This window comes from Ornithodoros turicata, chromosome 2, assembly GCF_037126465.1.
Source record: "Ornithodoros turicata isolate Travis chromosome 2, ASM3712646v1, whole genome shotgun sequence".
Classification (NCBI taxonomy): Eukaryota; Metazoa; Arthropoda; class Arachnida; order Ixodida; family Argasidae; genus Ornithodoros; species Ornithodoros turicata.
The window spans coordinates 6,275,008-6,293,626 of NC_088202.1; the positions used below are offsets into that span (position 1 = coordinate 6,275,008).

The window sequence follows — 18,619 nt, forward strand, 5'->3', positions numbered from 1 at the left end:
AATCCAGGAGTGGGAACTGACCATAGCTTTCATTCCGGGGAATTTAAAGGAATGGAATTACCGCAAATCTCCATTCCTCAAAATGATAATGGAACGGAATGGGAGACCCGATTCTGCAACCCTGGTTGACGTTAAAGCAGCATGCGCGACGGCACAAGTAGTGTACACTTGCGTGTCAGAGAATGGGGCACTTTATTAAGTACGTGCTTCAATGGTAGTGTTGTTGACGCCCCGTACCTGAATCCGAATTGATCATCACTTAATATTTTATTACTTTCGAGAAATTCGACCGTTTGCTTGTACAGCACGTGCCTCATAACTTTGGAACAGGCAGAGGAAAGAAATCGGACTACAACTATAACACTCAGCTTTCTCTCCAGATTGGTGAATATGGGCTGACGTTATGACATCAGATTCTTTTAGTATACTATGCGTATGCCATCTGCTGAATTGTAGTCATATACGTACCCATACAGTACAGTACGTTTATCCACACGTTTGAGAGGAACGGTAACAATACACAATGGCGAAAATTGTCGTGCAAGTAAACTATCTTCTACTTCGGTATGAGCACAACATTGGCAAAGACGCCGCGCCGCTGACGCCTCTACAACGACCCGTTGCTGCTACATATCGTAATAAGCGAAACATCACACGAGTTTTACTTTAACATTTGTTCGCTTTAGAGGTGTACATTTTCAGGGGTTCATGTCCTGTTCCACAAAGTAAGGTGCCAGTGCCAAGTGACCAAGACGCAATCCGTCATTGCGTTCTTCGACCGACGTTGACAGGAACGGCTTAGTTTGCATATTGCACAAGGATACTGCAGCCTTGGAAAAGGTGAACTACAGAAAAACGTATGGACGGTAGCACGGTAGTAAGTCGCAAGTCCCAGCGTCGTCGAGCTGTATTTCCGCGGACATTCCTTACTTATTTTTACTCCTCTAACTTCGTGCTGTTCCTGCACTATATGGGGACATTATGTTTAACAAATTAGAGACAAAGTGGTTCAAGCAGGCCTAATTTTATTTTGTGTTTGTTATATTTGGTGGTTCGCTGCATCTTCCGGTGACGCAAACCTAAGAGATAATAAAACAGAAGTAAGTGTCAGTAGAGTAACAGAGCTGATGACATAAGTGAAATCACAAATAAGAGCGTGGTATTGTCGTGCCACTACAAAATTCGCCACTTTTTCAGCAGTGGAGTACCGATCCCGTTGCATCGCAAATTATTAGCAGAAAACGTATTTCCGCTACAAATTCGGGTAGCGGAGGGCTCTTTCTCCGTTACCCCAACTTTTCATTAAATGGAAAACTGGGAACAGATAAGAAAAAGCGAGATACCGGGAAAACAATTTTTACATCTTATTTCTTTTATTAAAAAAAAAATGTCTGGACATCCTCTCTTCGATTTCAACCACTCTCACAAATTAATCGCCAGTGAATATAATGAAAACTAATGCAATTCTCCTCTAGTACGTCGGAATCCATCCAATTGTATTTTGTTGCGTGCATCCGCTCACTATGCAGCATTTTTCGAAACACATGCCGGTATATGACACTGAGGGGGACGGACGGTCAGATGGGATTAGAAAAGGAAAATATATAAAGCTAGGAAGGTACTGAGTAATATGAATAATGGAGGCCCATTTCGTTATATAACGAACCGCAAAGGTACTATATGCGCGTTGAAAGCAAGGGAACTCAACTGTCATCCTCAATCGGCACGACTACGAGAAGAGTTTTCTAACTCCTGTCGAACGAAGTTTGACAACTTGATCCCGGTAATTATCAATTTTCTAAATGGACAACAGCACCATCAGTTGCACGCTCGTTATAAATGTCCTGATGTCCTTCTATTGCTCAAAGAATAACAGTGCAACCTTTAGTGCTTCGCTTGTCTCCTTCGCAGTGACGTGCGGAGGCCCACTCAGCTCATCATCAGGCACCCCATCTGCACTTCAGCGCTTTGGCAATTCAAAAAGCGTTACGCGTAACCTCGAGGTTAGCAACATCAGAAGTCACCCCAAACCTCTTCGGCCTACTTTAAAGGAATACAGCGGTCCATTAAAAAAAAATAATCAGATTAAAACGTCTGATGAGAGTGTGTGTGTGTGTCATTTTACCGAATAGCGCGAAAGGTTTTCATGTGTGCAATTTTTTTCCCAGAAAAAAAATCCACATAAACATGGTTCCGCGCGTTCACCCTTGACTCGCCACTCCGGGTATAACGAAGAGAAGAAGTATGATGCCACCGCCACGGCACCGATGACGTTACAGGGGCAACTCGTTCTGGTTCGCTGGTCAGTGGAGGTCAGCGCCCTGTCCTTTCGCCGCCATCAACCATTTTTGCCAGTTCCCCCAGAGAATTAGGGACAGAAGGATCGGCCGAATCATGACCCAGCTAGCAGCAATGCTTTTTCAGACCCCCGAACAGCCGAGTAGCAGACGACAGCCGAGTAGCAGACAACATTTCTCTGGACCAATCAGCGAGAGGTCCCCTTTAGCGTCAGCGCGATGTCCCAGGCCGATCACAGGCTGGTACTGCTCTCCACCGCCGTTGCGCACGGTAGGTAAGAACTCTTATCTGCAGTTATTTAGTTACGGGTGCAATACGTGTAATATTGTTCTTCTACGCGTCGTAATTCACAATTTATTGTTAAATAATTCTCCTTCATAACGTGTGCAGCGTTAATACAAAAACGCACTTTTTTTCGGTTGCGGGCGAGTAGACATAACGCCATCCAGATACCTCTATCCATTGTTACGTCATCTGAAGAATTGTAGAACCCAATCAGACGCCAACGCGTAGATACACATAACGTTTTGCTCTACACTATTAACAACGAACTTCACCACATAGCACGTTTCTAGCCAACCATCATCCCGAATCGCAACGTTCTCGTCCCTGATTTGTTGAAAACGGGAGGTGACGCCTATTTTGTAGCCGTACATAATGAATACATAATAGTCTCCGCCACCCGTTATAAACAAATCAGGGTCGAGAACCTCGTCATTCGGGATGATGGTCGGTTAGAAGCGTGCTATATGTGGTGAAGATAGGGACCTATCGGATTCATCTATACAAAAGCTGTCACAACCAAGAAGTTAAAATCGCCGTTTGGAGACGAAACAGTCGGGAGCCGGAAAAGATGTCCCCGGAAAAAACGTCCCCGGAAAGAATGTCCCCGGTACAAATGTCCCCTGTATAAAGGCTACCGGGAGCTCCCGAAAGAAACAAAATAAGGGTGTTGAGGTTAGGATCGCATGGTATTTGGACGGCAGTTTGTTGCAGCACGTTTACTGGGCATCCTGTCATTGTTAATGCTTATTCTGTGCTGTGAAATGAGGTTCAACGTATTTCCAAGCAATAAGCTGAAGGTCCCGGAAGTGTTCCCTGTGGAGGGGTTACTCGGATTCCCCCCCCCCCAAAAAAAAGGGTGTTGAACAATTCCAGAAAGATGGGCTCGTTCTTGGGATAGCATACTGCAATAGACCCGTTTAAGAAATGAGCGCCACCTGTTGCGCTTTCATCAAACTGCGCTGCGCCGGCCATGTTGCGGGAGAAGCCGACACGTTGTGCTTCTTACTACGTATTCCCACTGCAGCAGACTGCAGACTAAATCAACCCATGAGCTGTTGTGAATTTATCTTTCCTTTTCTCCTCGTTGAAATGTGCAAATGATGTAAAAAAGTATACATTTGAAACTTTCTTTTCAAGTGTTTATTTGTTTTGTACTTGAGAATCAGAAAATGTAGGCAACAGTGTTTGAAAATCAAAATGTGGCAGCTTAGGCTCTGCACATGCGCAGTCACGCTCTGAGAAGAAAATTTTGGTAATAACGTAACGTAATCATACGTGAAAAAAATAAAATAAAATAACGTAATCATGTGAGGCAATAAAAATGCCTGAATAATTAAGCAATAAAAAAGAAGACCGAAGACACGCACGCCATCACGAACAGTTGTATCTGACCCGAACAGATCAGCGACACGTAGGGGTCATGAGCCTGTTTCTTACTTTCTTAGCACGGTGCCTTGATGAAGTACACACCTTGCCTGCAAATAAGAATGTTTGTTTGTTTGCTTGTTTGTAAAGAAAAAAACACGAACGAATGAACAAATTAACACACTGTTCTTAGTGTAAAGCGCCCCATATATGGTCCTGTCAAAATCTGATCCAGGTGAATAACCTGAACACAAACCTGAATTCTCCGAAATGTGAACACGCATGCTGCGAGCCAAATACTGTCTTCACTCCCCTTGTGTAATTTCCTTGAATTGAAGATGCGACTAAAAACTGCTCTATGTAGAAGTTGTAACTTCTCAAATTTCGCTGTGACAAGCAAAACCATGCTTTCTTCCGAAAGTTTTGGCAACTTGGATAGATCGATCACCCATCCAGCCACAAGGAATATTTCCACAGACATGACGAAAAAGAAAAGAAGGAACAGGCACATATATCATGCGGCGAGCATAAATCGCATACGCCGTTCTCGCGCGCGTGTGTCTGATGCGCTCCGTCTCCCGCAACATGGCGGCCGCATCTGCTAACGGCCGCTAAGTGGCAGTATTTCGAAACCGGTCTATATTTGGGGACGCGAAAGACGAGGACATAAGGTACAGACAGAACAGGCGTCAGAACGGAACGTGGCGTTGAGGATACGACCGCATGGTATTTGGGCCGCAGTTTGTTGCCGTACATTTATTGATCGTCCTGTCATTGCTAATGCTTATTCTGTGCTGACAAGTAAGGGCCAACGTGTTTCAAGGAGTAAGTTGAACGTAAGCCTGTTCACAATTACCGTCCAGGGATTTATTTGCTGTCGCATTTGCATGATGATACTCACACAAGTCTGCTTTCATTGATCAAGAGGCAATAGGAATACCGCCGAAAAAGCGTGTAAAGCTGACGACAGCGAATCTGCGAATGCGGCATCGGAATCTTTGTATGCGGTACACACCGGGAGATTAGAGCCTGGAGCAATTTCTTCGCGGCATTGGGCGGGCGATACGGTTTTAACGTCAGCCGAACACATGTGGATCAGGAAGTACGTGAATAAATATAGAATAGCAGGAAAAAAAAATACAGAAATATAATGGGTGGCATTTCCTTCTACTCGCCTCACCGTTTTTTCGAGCCTATTGAGAATAATATCCCTTATTCACTCTTGTAACTTACACTATTCCACCCGAAGTTGTAGGTATGTAGTTGAATTTACTTCTTTAGTGTGATCAAATCAAAGTCGGTGCATTGTTTTGCGCTATAATCCTACCTGTGGGGCTGGGAACGGTCATTTTTTTCCGGGGACATTTTTTTCTACACCCGACGCAGTCGACGGGCTAGCCTGGTATAGTTCATAGCCATTCAATTTCTGCGATAATTATGACTCTGTGGTGTGAATTAATTCTTATGGTGCATCTTACTGGCCTGATTAGCAGTTTTATACAAAGAAAACAGGGTATTAAAACTAACTTCTGTGCTACTCTAGCACGTGTTGCCTTCTACCGGAGGTAGAGGTAGCCGCTCCCTGCTGCTAGTCTGAGGGTCAAATGCAGCAGTCAAATAAACGTGACGATAATATGTGTGTTTGAGCCTACTCGTGGCACAAGTCTTGGTCATTGTCGGATAAGCGAATTGTCATACTGACGAGGGGGACTTACGTGGTGGTGAAATTGTTACCAACGGGAGTCATACTAAGGAGGGTTCACTTATAGTAATATCGTTAGTCAACAATCGATAGTTTTTGCACTATCGATAGTCGACTATCGATCGTTTCTCGACGTTCTCGATAGTTCTAAAAAACTATCGATAGTATCCATAGTCAATTTATCGATTGTTTTGCATCAGTAGTCGGCAGACAGACGGGACGTTTTAGCTGTGCACGCTCGCTCGAAGCACCCAAAAGCCACCACAGTGATGGGAAGTAGTTCACTATACGTAGTTAAACTACTGCATAGTATTTAAAAAGTGTTAGAAAATATATCAGGGAACATAATTATAACTAGTAGTTCAACTACATTTTTCTGTACAATACTGTAGCTGGGTTACTACGGGCTACAACTACTTCGCATTTTATGACTTGTATACAATCTGCTTCGCAGCTCTTCCCACGATTGTTTGAGATGGACGAAATAAAAATTTCTGCTTTGCGCGTACATGCCGGTATTTAAGAGGGGATATCACCCGTCGCGGCCCCATGTATTTTCTAGGGGCGAACTTTTCCATTTTTCTCGATAAATACTCGTCCGATCTTCACGATATCGGTCTCATTTGATAGCTTTTAACAATTATGAGAAAATGGATTTTTAAAATTTTCAATTTTCGCTTGGATTTTTTGTTGAGACGTTATAGAACGTGTGGAAAATAGCCAAAAATTGACCTTGGACTTCTGAAGCGAATAGCAGAAAAACAAATCATCCTAGGCGACATTTGCTCAATCCATTTTCTTCTAAAATGTCTCCAGAACGTTTTGGTATCACTATCTCGCGTGTAAAGTCAGCCGTTCTTGAGATAAATGAGAATATCTGAGGGTATGTACAGCGCTTTCTCGGGACAACTTTTTCTGCCGCCCGGTGCTGCCACGACGCAGGCTTTACGTTCAGAAGGTATTTATCCGCCAAGTGTGACCCTTATCTCAGCATACTATCCGAGTTTCCCTTTCCCACGAAAAAAAGGGGAAGGGCGCAAAGCTCCACTACAGCGGGGCTATTCTTTTTCCTGCTGTGTGGCTTATCCGTGCCGGCGTTTGAAAAGCGGGCACAAGTGGGCATGTACTCAGCATGCTATTCTCGGTATTGGGCTCGTCCTTGCAGTTCGGACTGTCCCGTCGATTCGCTTGGTTCCTGTGTGCGTGTTTGTTCCGAACATCTGGAAGCGTCGAAAGATATGTTTGGCGCAGGGACGAGCGGCGATGATGAGCTGAGCAACTGAAAATTCGGCACCCGCCAAAATAATGATGATAATAAATACTAGTGAGATAAGCACAACGTCGCCATTGTCTTGCGGTCTCCCAAATGGATTTTTTTTTTCGCTCTCTCTCTTGTTGGTCTCACTTTGTTGTCGGGAATCCCCTTGTAAGGTTGGTAACAGGTCAATGGTAGACGGCCACCGATCCTTTTCACGTTCGAAGCATTTCTATCTGGGTTTGTGGACGCGACCTCTGTATGTATAAGATATCGCGTTCTGGCACAGATAACAACGTTGGTACGGTTCAGGCCCGCCCACGCACACACACAAAAAAAAGAGAGGGGGGCAGGAAAGAAAAATAAAGATGTAACGAAGAGCATTGACCATTGCTATGCGCTGCTCGTTTGCGAGTATGAATCGCGTTGTGCTCCTGCAGTATGTTGCTTAGTTTTCAACAATGTCATCTTATCTCAGCAATGAAAACAAATGCCGAACTATCATAAGGCCGAAAGCAAAGAGGCCGAAAATCATAACGCCGAACTGTCAGAAGGCCGAAAGTCAAAAGGCCGAAAATCGGAAGGCCGAAAATGGAAAGGCCAAAGAGACAGAAGACCCTGAATGGGACTGTTCTTGTCATAAGATTATAAAAATGTTTCCTGGCTCTTGTATCAGAAATCGAATAATTGGAATGCGTAGCATTTGGTGCTCAGAAATAGACTGGCTGGAGAAAAAAAAATCTACAACATGTTTACTACAAAAAGAATGTGCCTCGTGGGTGAATACCAGTGAATGACTTGTATCACCCACTGAATGGATTGCAGAGGAGATGGTGTTTCTCTACATTTGGTGACCGGAACGTGATTTGAACAGGCAACCGTCTGAATCGCTTGCTATACAGAAATAACTTAAATCCAGTTAATGACCATCGTGAATTTACCCCTACATAGGATATCCATGACAAGATCTAAAGGATTTTTTTTTCTTTTTGCTTCGCCTGCAACTTTCTGCACCGTTCTATTTCAAGAACTGTATAATGACCGCGCTCGTCCCCTGACACAGGAGAACATATATGATTTCTTCCAGAATGGTCACCCTACTTATCGAAAGGCCGAACAATTATGTGCGGTTTTGAGTCAGAGCTGATTATAGGGAAGTGGTTTTAGGAATGACCGACGTTGAAGCTGTTGTTGAAAATGGGATGAGAATGGGAGATGTCATCGCATAGCTCGTAATTTTTCATTTTTCATTGTGTAAAATAAACATATACAATAACACAGTGGTTCATATGTCTACTTTTCCTTTTCTTGTTTTCCCCTAAGTGATCGAAAGTACGTTATTAACGTGAAGTTCGGTGAAATAATTTATTTGCTGTATTAATTCACAGCAAGTCTATCCTACTTAATTTGTAGAGCTAACTTTTTATCGCAGTTGGAATAAAAGTTTTCGTATCCTGGGTTCCTTATATTTCGGCCTTTCGATAATTCGGTTTTCTGAATTTTCGGCCTTCTGGTTTTAGGCCTTGTGATTGTTCGGTGTTTTGATTTTTCGGCCTTTTGATTTTCGGCCTTCTGATAATTCCGCCTTATGAGTTTAGGCCTTATGATTGCCACCCGCCACTAGGTGCCGATTTGGGGATTGTCGCAAAAATGTAGTTGCTGAAGGTGCACGTTCATGGAGTAGACAGTTGGTACCATCACATGCTAAATTCACAAGTTAGTAATTTTTGTTTAATTGGTGAGGGTATTGCAAACGAACACTGCATAGCATAAGTACAGCCCCACTGATGCCAACACAGAATAAATTATTTCGCCATCGTGAACCGTTTTCTATTCTTCCAGCCGGGAGATTTTGGTGAAGCAGTGAAACGGTACACAAGTCGAACAGAGTGCAAACCCACGAAGCAGCCGACAGACACATGAATAGATGCGTTTGTTCCCCAAGCCTGCGTTCTCCTCAAGAACCCCTCTTTTCTTAGGAGATTAACCGCGCATCCCAAGCGAAGTCGGGGCGAACAAAAACAACAAGGTCACGCATGCTGTGGGGACTACATGCCCCCGCGCTGTATCGCGCGCTTCTTGAACAACGGCACTAGTTACAGCACTCGGCGCCCCTAGCGCCACCTCGTGGCTTGGTAGACCCCGGCGCCATCTCGTGCCCAGAAACGACGAAACGGCGCGGGGTACATCCCCTCTTAAAAAAAAAGAAAAACAGCACGGTAACCACTGATGACGCGTATTTCACCGGTTTGTACGGTCTCCAAGAAGAAAAAAAAAATCTACGTCAGCCGTACGTTGCTGGAAAGAGATGCGATAGTTGTTTCTTGGCACGCTCTACAAATTTCAAATTTCCTCCTCGTGGTTGAAGTCAATAAAAAAAAACTTAATTGAGCCCCAAAATAGACAAAAAAAAATGACGGGCGATCTAAACACAGGGCTCTAAATACTATCCTGGAGTTCTGCTTCACGTACAGCGCATCGTCTTATTTAAACCGTCGGTTTACTTTATAGGCTTTACACACTATATACCAACGCGCACAAAACGCCAAGGTTGTTAAAAATATAGTTAAACTATTACGAACTACGTCCCGGTAGTTACAAAGTAGTTTTAACCATCGGTGCTATGATGCAGTTACACTAGTAGTTAAACTACAATTTGAAGAGGCAGTTAGTAGTTGTACGTTATACACCAAAAATGTAGTTACTGCCCATCGTTTGGTCACCATAACGAAGGCCGTTCTCCGGTGGTAGACTTCCTTTAGAACCGCCTGCGTCGTCATGCAAACGGAATGCACTTGCTTTCTCCACCATAAAACGTCACTCCAACAACGGGCGAGGAGGTGATGAGTTGAGAGCGGCGGAGGAGATCGCCCAGCGCGCCACCTTCGGAAGTTTCGTAGCGCAAGATCTCAGAAACAGAACATTTTGATGTGCATGTTTAGTTTACATCAATCAATATTGCACCGTTATTTCTTCAAAAGTTTGGAGATGGTTTTACAGCCCCTTTAAAATGTGAATATTTTTGAGAATGTACAATATACACCTTCTGTGTTGTTATACAGGGGCTTCCAGACGATGGCGCATCTGCATTCAAAAGCAGGGAAACTATGTTGAAAATTGATGCCCTATTTTCCAGAACGTCAGGTTTGATTAACTGTCATTAAAATGTTTCAGGTTATTTACTATACCTTCCTGGTATTTATTCTAGGCAGAGAAAAGACCAAAACAACAATCCGGTGACAGCAAGTGGAGAAAAATGCTCGGGGTTGGCGAATGCGAATATTGTAAACACAAAACTGATCTCGCAGCACAATTGTTTTGAAATGTTATTGCGTAAGATGACATGAATGTACATGATGTGAAGGTTCGAAACCACATCTTGGCTGGGGACAGCGGCCAATTGTGTGTCTGCGAAGTTTGTGCTACTTTTGAATGCAGTAACGGGTAGCTTGTATTGCATTGCTGAGTCTCGGTGGCGAATGTAAGACTGCTTCCAGTACCATAGCCGTGTGCCCTTGTAACCACGTCGGCTAATATAGTTCAAGCCAGTCCTGCCAGGTAACTTTTTTAAAGTAACTTTTTAGTAGTCGCTTGCTAAATAACTAACTAGTAACTGTAATTCATAAGTCTTTCTCAGAGGGTGACTTTCATGCTGAATACGAATCAGCGACAGGTAGTTAACGAAGATGCGACTAGTTCCTGAAATTAGGGGGGGAAACGTGAAAAGCTAAGATAACCGTACCTAAGCCGCCAACTACTCCTGTTTCTCTCCCTTATTTGAGAAACCAGTCGGATCTTTGTCTCGTCCTTCCACGGCAACGTTGATAAGTTCATGAACAGCTAGGACGTTTAATGGAGTCATCTATAAGAATGTGGAAGATGTGACAGTAGAATAGGACCCGGTCGACTCGACGTACGATCTGCGATTCATTAAGTGTTGTACAACACCACTGTTCCATGCATTCAGGTTTGCTAATAAAGTGTTGCAATTCTGCAACAATCTATATGTCCACTTAAAACCTAACAATGGGGACAACAGCAACATACTTTGGCCTTGGGCCAAAGTCACAATGTAAGCTTCCCTTTCACTGCGTTGTCCCCGATACTCTTCAGAGAACAGATTGCTTTATGAAATAGTGGATTTTTTTTTCCTTTCCCACGGGCGTTAACTCGTGTCACCTAATTTAACTTAAGTATGCTTTTTGCGGTTTTAGGAATCATCCTCACTGCACGTTTAGAACAGATTGTCAAATTCCTTCTCCTATAGAGCACCAGTCATTTATATCTTTTCGACATGTTTACACGTCGTCAATATAGAAGTTGACACGAACTGACTGAGAAACAGATCAATGCGCTGTGTGTGCCTGAAGTTTTTTCCCGGTGTGTCCCGCCGAACCCTTCTGGCATTTTGTTCTTGTTCGGAGTTCGGGCGACACAGTATCGTGTGCTCCTCGGCACATATGACTTATTGCGTTCTAGAACGAATCACAGAATTTCAAGAGGACTCGAAAGATCACAAGCACGTGACCTGATTCTCAGGCCGAAACATATCACCGTCAGAACTCTGTCGGCACCTAAGTGGAGTCTAAGCCTTTGTGTTCTCAATGTCACTGCACGCAGAAAAAGTAGAGTCTTACCTTCCCGTTACTGTTACATGGCGTTCCATCGAAAAGGTAGAATACCTTGCTGGTCCTACTCAACCTGTATTTAACCACGCAGTCGACGGTGCAATTTGTGTTTTCTGTCGGGGCATGGGACTGCCAGAGGAAACATGCGGCGTTAGGAACATGCTCTAAAAAGCACATCGCTGAAGATTCTAGAGTTTGAGGAATAGGAACTGATGGTATATCTCTACACTGGTGTAGAGTTTGGCTAGTTGGTACGACATGACTGGAAGAAAACAGCCCAAAAAGACGAAGACAGGGGGACACGATACAAGCGTTAACTAGCAACTACAGGTTCATTGAGTTGAAAACGTTTAAATGCTACCAGATAAGGTCACGTCATGGCATGTGCCCTTCACAAAATTCAATTTCTTCATCACAGAGGCTGACAGACGCCTGACTCACACACATATCTTTTTTCTTCGCGATATGATAGGCTTCAATTATTTCTCGAGTTTGTTGTCTGCCAGCTCTGTCTACAATCAGCGCTGAATTGAACAAAGGTTGGCACTCGCATCTACTACAATAGACGCTAAGATGACAAGATGGCGGACCCTTCAGAGAAGCACGGTGCTCTCCAAGTATTGTGTTCACACACGGCCCCGTTTGTCCAACATACGACTTCCCGCCGGACAACGGGATGCTATAGTAGTGCAAAGATAAGGTAGTGTCACTCAAGGAACTGCTCTTCGCGATTTACTGTGCTGTGTACTGTACTCAGCGCTTGTATCGCGTCCCTCTATCCTGGTCTTCTTGCGCTGTTTCCTTCCAATTTGGTATATCTCCACACAAAGGACGGCAAAATAGAGACAAGAGAGCGAGGAACGCGACGCCAAAGCTTTCTACTAGACAATGAAGCAGCCTGATAGCAAAGCGCATACCCAATGAGATTGAAACGTGCCAAATATCAACTCGACCTCAGACAAGGTACAGTCCCTTGGTTGTGGTAAGGCTTAGAGGTGCGTTAATATGAGTTGAAGGGAGGGGAGGGGGGCATACGGTGTTCGTATAGGGGACGCCATCAGACCGTCTTGTCTGTTACTGTAAAAGCCGATCATCTATGCTCACGTCTATATAGAAGCAGACCGAACTGAAACAGAGATAATGGAAGCTTCTATCGAAGGGAATGTGAAGCGCATCGGAGAATGTTAACATTAACACATCGTTAATGCATCGGTTAACGTTCCTCAAAAGGGGATATCGTTTTTGTAGCGTTATCTTTGGAAACGTCTGTTGAGCGACCTGCGGTGCCTTCGACAAGATGACAAAGGTCTACTAAGACAGTTACTTGTGCCAGTAAACATTAGGTGCAAGTGAGCGTAGTATCTGGTTCTCGTCGTCTGGTGCTCGTGTGAGATTGAGCTAATATTTGTCATCTTTCACCAACACTTCCATACTAACGTTCACCAATATGAATTCACTAACTACTCCACTTTTCGTGGATTATCTTCCCATGAGATTGCGTATGGGACGCCGTGTGACTGGGGATGCACGCAACGGACGTCCTCCTAAGGAAGTTTTCAGGGGTGAGCACAGCAGAGCGTGTTCATATTCTGTTACTGAATGTTTTCGATGAAATCTGCATAGTCTGATGCAAGTTCCGCCCCTACAATGGGGCAAATACTGGAGTCCCCATAACTCTTGAATTCCAGAGTGTGAAAAGACAAAAAACTGGCAGATATGATGCAAATTACAGTGGCGTGAAATCAAAGACAGCGACAGATATGTTTATGTGCCCATGGCGCCTCCGTCCAAGTGAATCCACAGGGGCATCGGAAGACCTTCTTCGCCCTAGGATGGCGGTGGCTCCGTTTATCATACCGCCTGAGTCATCGAGGTTACAAATAATAATGGTGCCGTAATGTTACACGTACGGTTCGTCCGGGTATAGTATGGCGACATGTTGCACGTGCCACAGGGTATAGCACTGCGGATAATTTCGACCACCTGAGGTTCTTTTGACGTGCCTCGGATATCTCCGGCACACGGTGCTGGAAGCAATGTTTACCTTCCCCACATTGCTACCTTCCTCGGCTGGCTTTGAACCCACGATCCTGAGCTCAGAAAAATGGAGCTCGCAAGTGATCAACGAGAAACGAGATAACAACTGTTGCTGTAAAATATCTCGTCATATCCCGCTTTTGTCGCGATCATCAGAATACCACTCGTCAGGTATGCTTCCTTCTGTGGCGGTAAAACGCAACGAAAGAATAAAAAGAATGACAAACAAATTGAAGGGATGGTTACAAATACGGGGATATAACGCGACTTTCAGCGTCAGCTGTGGGTGAATCAGTGCTGAATGGTCCCTACAATACAATGGTTGAAATGATTCATCATCATACAATGTCTATCGGCCAATCCGGTCCTGCCTTCATAACCTCGCTCCTTCGTTCTTTTTACCAGCTTGCGTGACTGAGTGGATAGCGTGCTGGCCATGTCCCGTTGAGACTGGATGGACTCGGGTTCGATTCCCGGTGCCGGCTGCATGATATATTTCCTGGGATTTCCTCAGATGCTGTCAAACATATGTCGGCGCAGTTCCCTTACAAGTCTGCCCAGGACGCACCTAGCGTTAGTCGTGTCGTTGCCCACCTCTGTGAGGCCGACAACGGCGACGTCTTTCATTACCTTCTTCTTTCTTCTCCCCGTCTTTCAATTCATGTTCTCGCACACTGGGCGTGATGGATGAACCTGTTGTTTCTCAGATGTTTTATATTACGAGTGTGGGTTAAACCGCTTTGTGTTGCTGGTTGGATTACACTATGCAGTCACGTCGCGCACGTTTTCAGCTTACGCTGTAAAATGACACCCGGGTCAAAATTTCGAACGATCGCTTCCGCACACGTTGAAAGAGGTGCGTGAAATTTTTATACGTGATAGGGGAATAAATTTGCTGTCTTTCGACGTCAAAAACGCATTTGGGGCCGCTTAACGGCCGTGATTTTATGGATGTTACATAAAGCATGAGAAAGTGATGTTCAGAGGCTGCAACACACAGAAGGACAAATACATACAAAGCCTCAAGTGCCTAAGACATCAATGGTGAAAGATGGAAGTCACTGAAAAGGTTAGCCAGCTGTAGGACTCGAACCCACACCTTCTGGATTGCCGGTCCAGGGCTCTACCAATTCAGCTAAGCTAACACACCTCCCCGGAGACTTCCAAGGGTGCGTCATCGCTGGGGAGGTGTGTTAGCATAGCTCAATTGGTAGAGCCCTGGACCGGTAATCCAGAAGATGTGGATTCGAGTCCTACAGCTGGCTAACCTTTTCAGTGACTTCCATCTTTCATCATTACATAAAGCAGCGTGCCGTTCACAATACGCGTAACGCGTTATTGTCCTGTCGACGAGGCCAGAGCCAGTGGCATTTCCAATCTGCGTACCAAGGTTCATCTGCCTACAGCAAGAAGCAAGAGAGAAATGCCAATCCACCGTATTGCGTATTTCCGTTATACGATGAGCCTCGAACGCTTGGATTACACTCTGCGGGGGTCACGTGACGCGCATTGTGAGCGGACGCCGGCCATGCGATCTCTGGCTGGTCTGCCCTTCACAGGTGTCGCTGTAAAACTTTGCCACGGTGCACACGTGGTAGGAAGCAGACGTCTCACCATGATGAGCGTCCCGGTGACCTGGTGACGTTGCTTGAGCAGCTTGCACTGCGTCCGAATCGGTACATTCTGGGGAAGTTTTGTGCTACTTATACCCGTTTTGTCGGAGCTTCTTCGTAAAAGACAGTTGTGGACAGCTTGCCTGAAATATTAGGAAGGTCTTCAGTATGAGGGGGTTGGCACTGACTCTGTGCACCGGCCTTGTGTAACATACGCATAATTTAAAGGGAACTCACATTCCGCGCTTTTAGATAACGCGATTATTTTCCAGACTATTAGGTTACAGGACCTGTACCCACCTTGCTATGTACCTAATCATCATGTTGCAGCATACGCTGAATTTGAACTGGTTCGTGGAGTTCCTGATGTAGCTCATAATGTAGCCGTCACCGAAGGGACACTGTTTGGATCCGGGGGCACCCTTGATATAGTATTGTTCCCCGTCATGTGGACAACCCAGTCTGAAAAATACGGAAGAATACATTAGTTTGCCGTGTCTTGCTAGATGGGATTCACCCCCAGTCCACTTTTCCTTTTCCTTTTTATAGACATGTCCCAATGATCGTAACATTGGCACCTGTCCGGATTTCACCCGATCAGTTCGAGAATTCAAGGCTTGGGTTCGGTGGGGAAAGAGGTGGAATCCGTCGGATCCGAATAAAGTCGGAGTAAACCCCCCCCTCCATACAACCAACTTCAGTTTCTCGTTTGCGTCATCGTCGCCAATGGTTGAGCGATAGATAAAATGAGCAATCAGAATTTGTCAGCAAACGTCAGCTTTCAAGTGTCAACAATCTGGTACGGTTCCTATAATTCTACTTCATCCAGTCCAAGTCAATGCAGTAAATGGAGGTAATCGTGGCATGCCCTAACAGTATCAGCTTCCCATGCGCATATAGAGTCCATAGTTTGGATATTTCACACAGCACTGGGCACAGTGCAATGAAATTGACTGGATCAATTAAAAAGCGACGTTGCGCGCATTCCAGAAGGCCAAACAGAGCCCTTCCTGCTCGTCTCGCCTTTCGGCGTGTTCTCTCCTAGCTACCATCGACTTCTACGTGTTCTCCGTTTGACGCCCAGTTATTAGTACTCTGAAATTATTAAAGCAACTTTTGTCGGCCCAGGTCGCATACTAACCCCCCTGTCCCCCACTCCTTCCTGCTGTCCTCTCTCCATCTGTCCACGTGTGTACGCCGCTCATAGCCACAGTTGCTTCGCGGCGCTAACACGGAATTTAAAAAACATCAACTTTTGGTGAAAAACGTCATTTGATACATCGTACTGATTCAAACGTCTATGCAAGTAGTATATGATCAGCTCAAGTATCCGGAAACTCACACAGAGGCCTGGACGCCATTAATTAGCAATTAGAGTAATTTGGGACCCCCCACAGTAATTAGGATCATAGAGGGAGTCATTACACTAATTGGGGAGCATCTAAGACGTGTCCAGACCACTGTGTGAGTTTCCGGGTACTTGAGCTGATAAAAAATAAAAAATAGGCAGTAAATAAAATAAATAGAAATAGAGTGGAGAAAAACAATTTATTTGAAAATCAGCGATGCCATGGCGAAAAAACCACTCCGGAACACCGGAGTGACCAGCGCCCGCCATGTTGGTAGTTAGCACCCGGCAGTTGCAGAGATCGACGACAGGTGGCTACCTAGTTGCAAGGCATCACACTAGATGGTGCCACCATTTTAGCTGTATGCGAGAAAGACAGAGAACAACAAGATACTAGCGGCAGGTAAAAATGGCAACACTGCTCAACAAGTCTAGGCATGCGAGAGAAAAGGCCTAACCGCTGCTGCTAAACAGCACGGAGAAAACAGTACACATCAGGGAGAAGGCGACTGGCTAGGCCTAACCACAGCGTCACCGCACAACACTACACGGCTAACACAAGGCGGGAACCACTAGCCACACGACGGTAAACGTGCGTCAACAGGCTTGGTACGGGACACCGCTAAACAAGTCTAAACACCGCGTACAGCGAGAAAAGCTGGCGAAAAAAGAGCCAGGCAGCTAACTGAATAATGTAACTTTGGATAAAGCCATGCACCTGTCCCCCTTGCGGTTACTCTCTGAACTAAATGAATCATAAAATTATTAAGAATAGCACTACTCCCATTCAAGGCAGCACTATCTTCAAGAATGTTCCTTGTCAAAAAGAAAGAACTACATGTAGAAGGAAAACATGACAGAACAGGTCAGGCCATGTCAGCGCATGTTTGTCAGACAACAAGGGAGAAAAAAGCAAAGATAAACACTTGAACAAGGAGAAAACAAACATCAAACTATTTCTAAGCACACGCATTGCTCTTATTCAAAAACAGTGCTCATCATAAATCCGTCCAGGACAATACATACCATTTTTCTATTGCTACATTTTTGTCCAGTAACGGTCAATGCATTGCTACAGACTGCGTGACGTCATCACATCCTGCCTGAAGAAGACAGCGGCAAAGACAAAAACTCCTATTCTTTATTGAATCGCAAGATTATTTCCTTTGTCCAACTCTTAATGACATTCACTTTCACAATACAATTCAACAAAAAAGCACCGTGCATATTAGCGATTTTCACCCCAAAGGCTCATCATGGTCATTAGAATCACAACACCAGTAAACTACCACTGCTCTTTTAAAATAATAAGTGAGACAACTCAACATCATCACCAGGTTTATGTAATACATGACCCTTCCTATGCTCGTATACTCGTTGTCTGAGGCTAAAAAAGGCGTGAAAGGCAGGGGGGCAAAGTTCTATTCGCGCTCAATGGAGGACTAGACAGAAACGCCTTTACGGGAACATGATTGCATTCCCACCATATTAATGATTATTGCATTGCAGTTTAAGAAAACTACTACTACAAAACTATGATGTTAGGAGCGTATGAAAATTCTACTTTCTATGGAAACTATAATTGTCCTATTACTTGGATCGCTATTAATGAAGGGCTCCAATTTTTTCTCTCTTCCCATTTCAGCCTTGTCATGCACTGAAGCAGACTCGCATCCAAAATAATTAATTTACACTGAGGGTGCCGTGCTTCAGGAATTCCTATCCTGCGCTCAGATGCAAGCGTTCCTGTACGAATACCTATAACAGCTTACTTCTTCAACATACCGAGCTCCTAGCAACATCTAACAAACAAGCAGAGGAAGCCACTTTTCAGCTTTACCATGCGACTTTCTTCTTCGCAAAAGCAGTGATTTAAGGAAAGAGCAGCAAAAATTGCACGCACTTGTGCTTGACTTCAAAAACTGAAGCATATGCTAATAAACTAAGAAAAAGACACTCATGTCCGGTATCAGATAATGCTACATACACAGCCGCATTGTCCCTTCGTAAAGAAAGCACAGGACGAGGGCACACAAATTCCTTTAAGCGAGAAGGGAAAAGGCTTAAGACCTCAGGAATAATAGCAGA

The 18,619-nt window shown here is 44.6% G+C and overlaps 1 protein-coding gene across 2 annotated transcripts in view; it reads right to left on the reverse strand.

Annotated features, from left to right (window-relative positions):
- Positions 1-1,008: 1,008 nt before the first annotated feature.
- The window catches only part of LOC135383043 (venom metalloproteinase BumaMPs1-like), a 120,932-nt gene continuing 103,321 nt past the window's right edge, over positions 1,009-18,619 (reverse strand). Inside the window, exons 11-14 of one of the 2 annotated variants that reach the window (XM_064612682.1) lie at positions 15,484-15,645; positions 15,185-15,326; positions 11,543-11,662; positions 1,009-1,079 (exon numbers count right to left, since the gene is read on the reverse strand). In XM_064612682.1, the coding sequence (XP_064468752.1) occupies positions 1,026-1,079; positions 11,543-11,662; positions 15,185-15,326; positions 15,484-15,645 (478 nt within the window). In that variant the 3' untranslated portion in view covers positions 1,009-1,025. The remainder of the gene's footprint in view (positions 1,080-11,542; positions 11,663-15,184; positions 15,327-15,483; positions 15,646-18,619) is intronic. The other variant, XM_064612683.1, reaches the window with a different exon arrangement.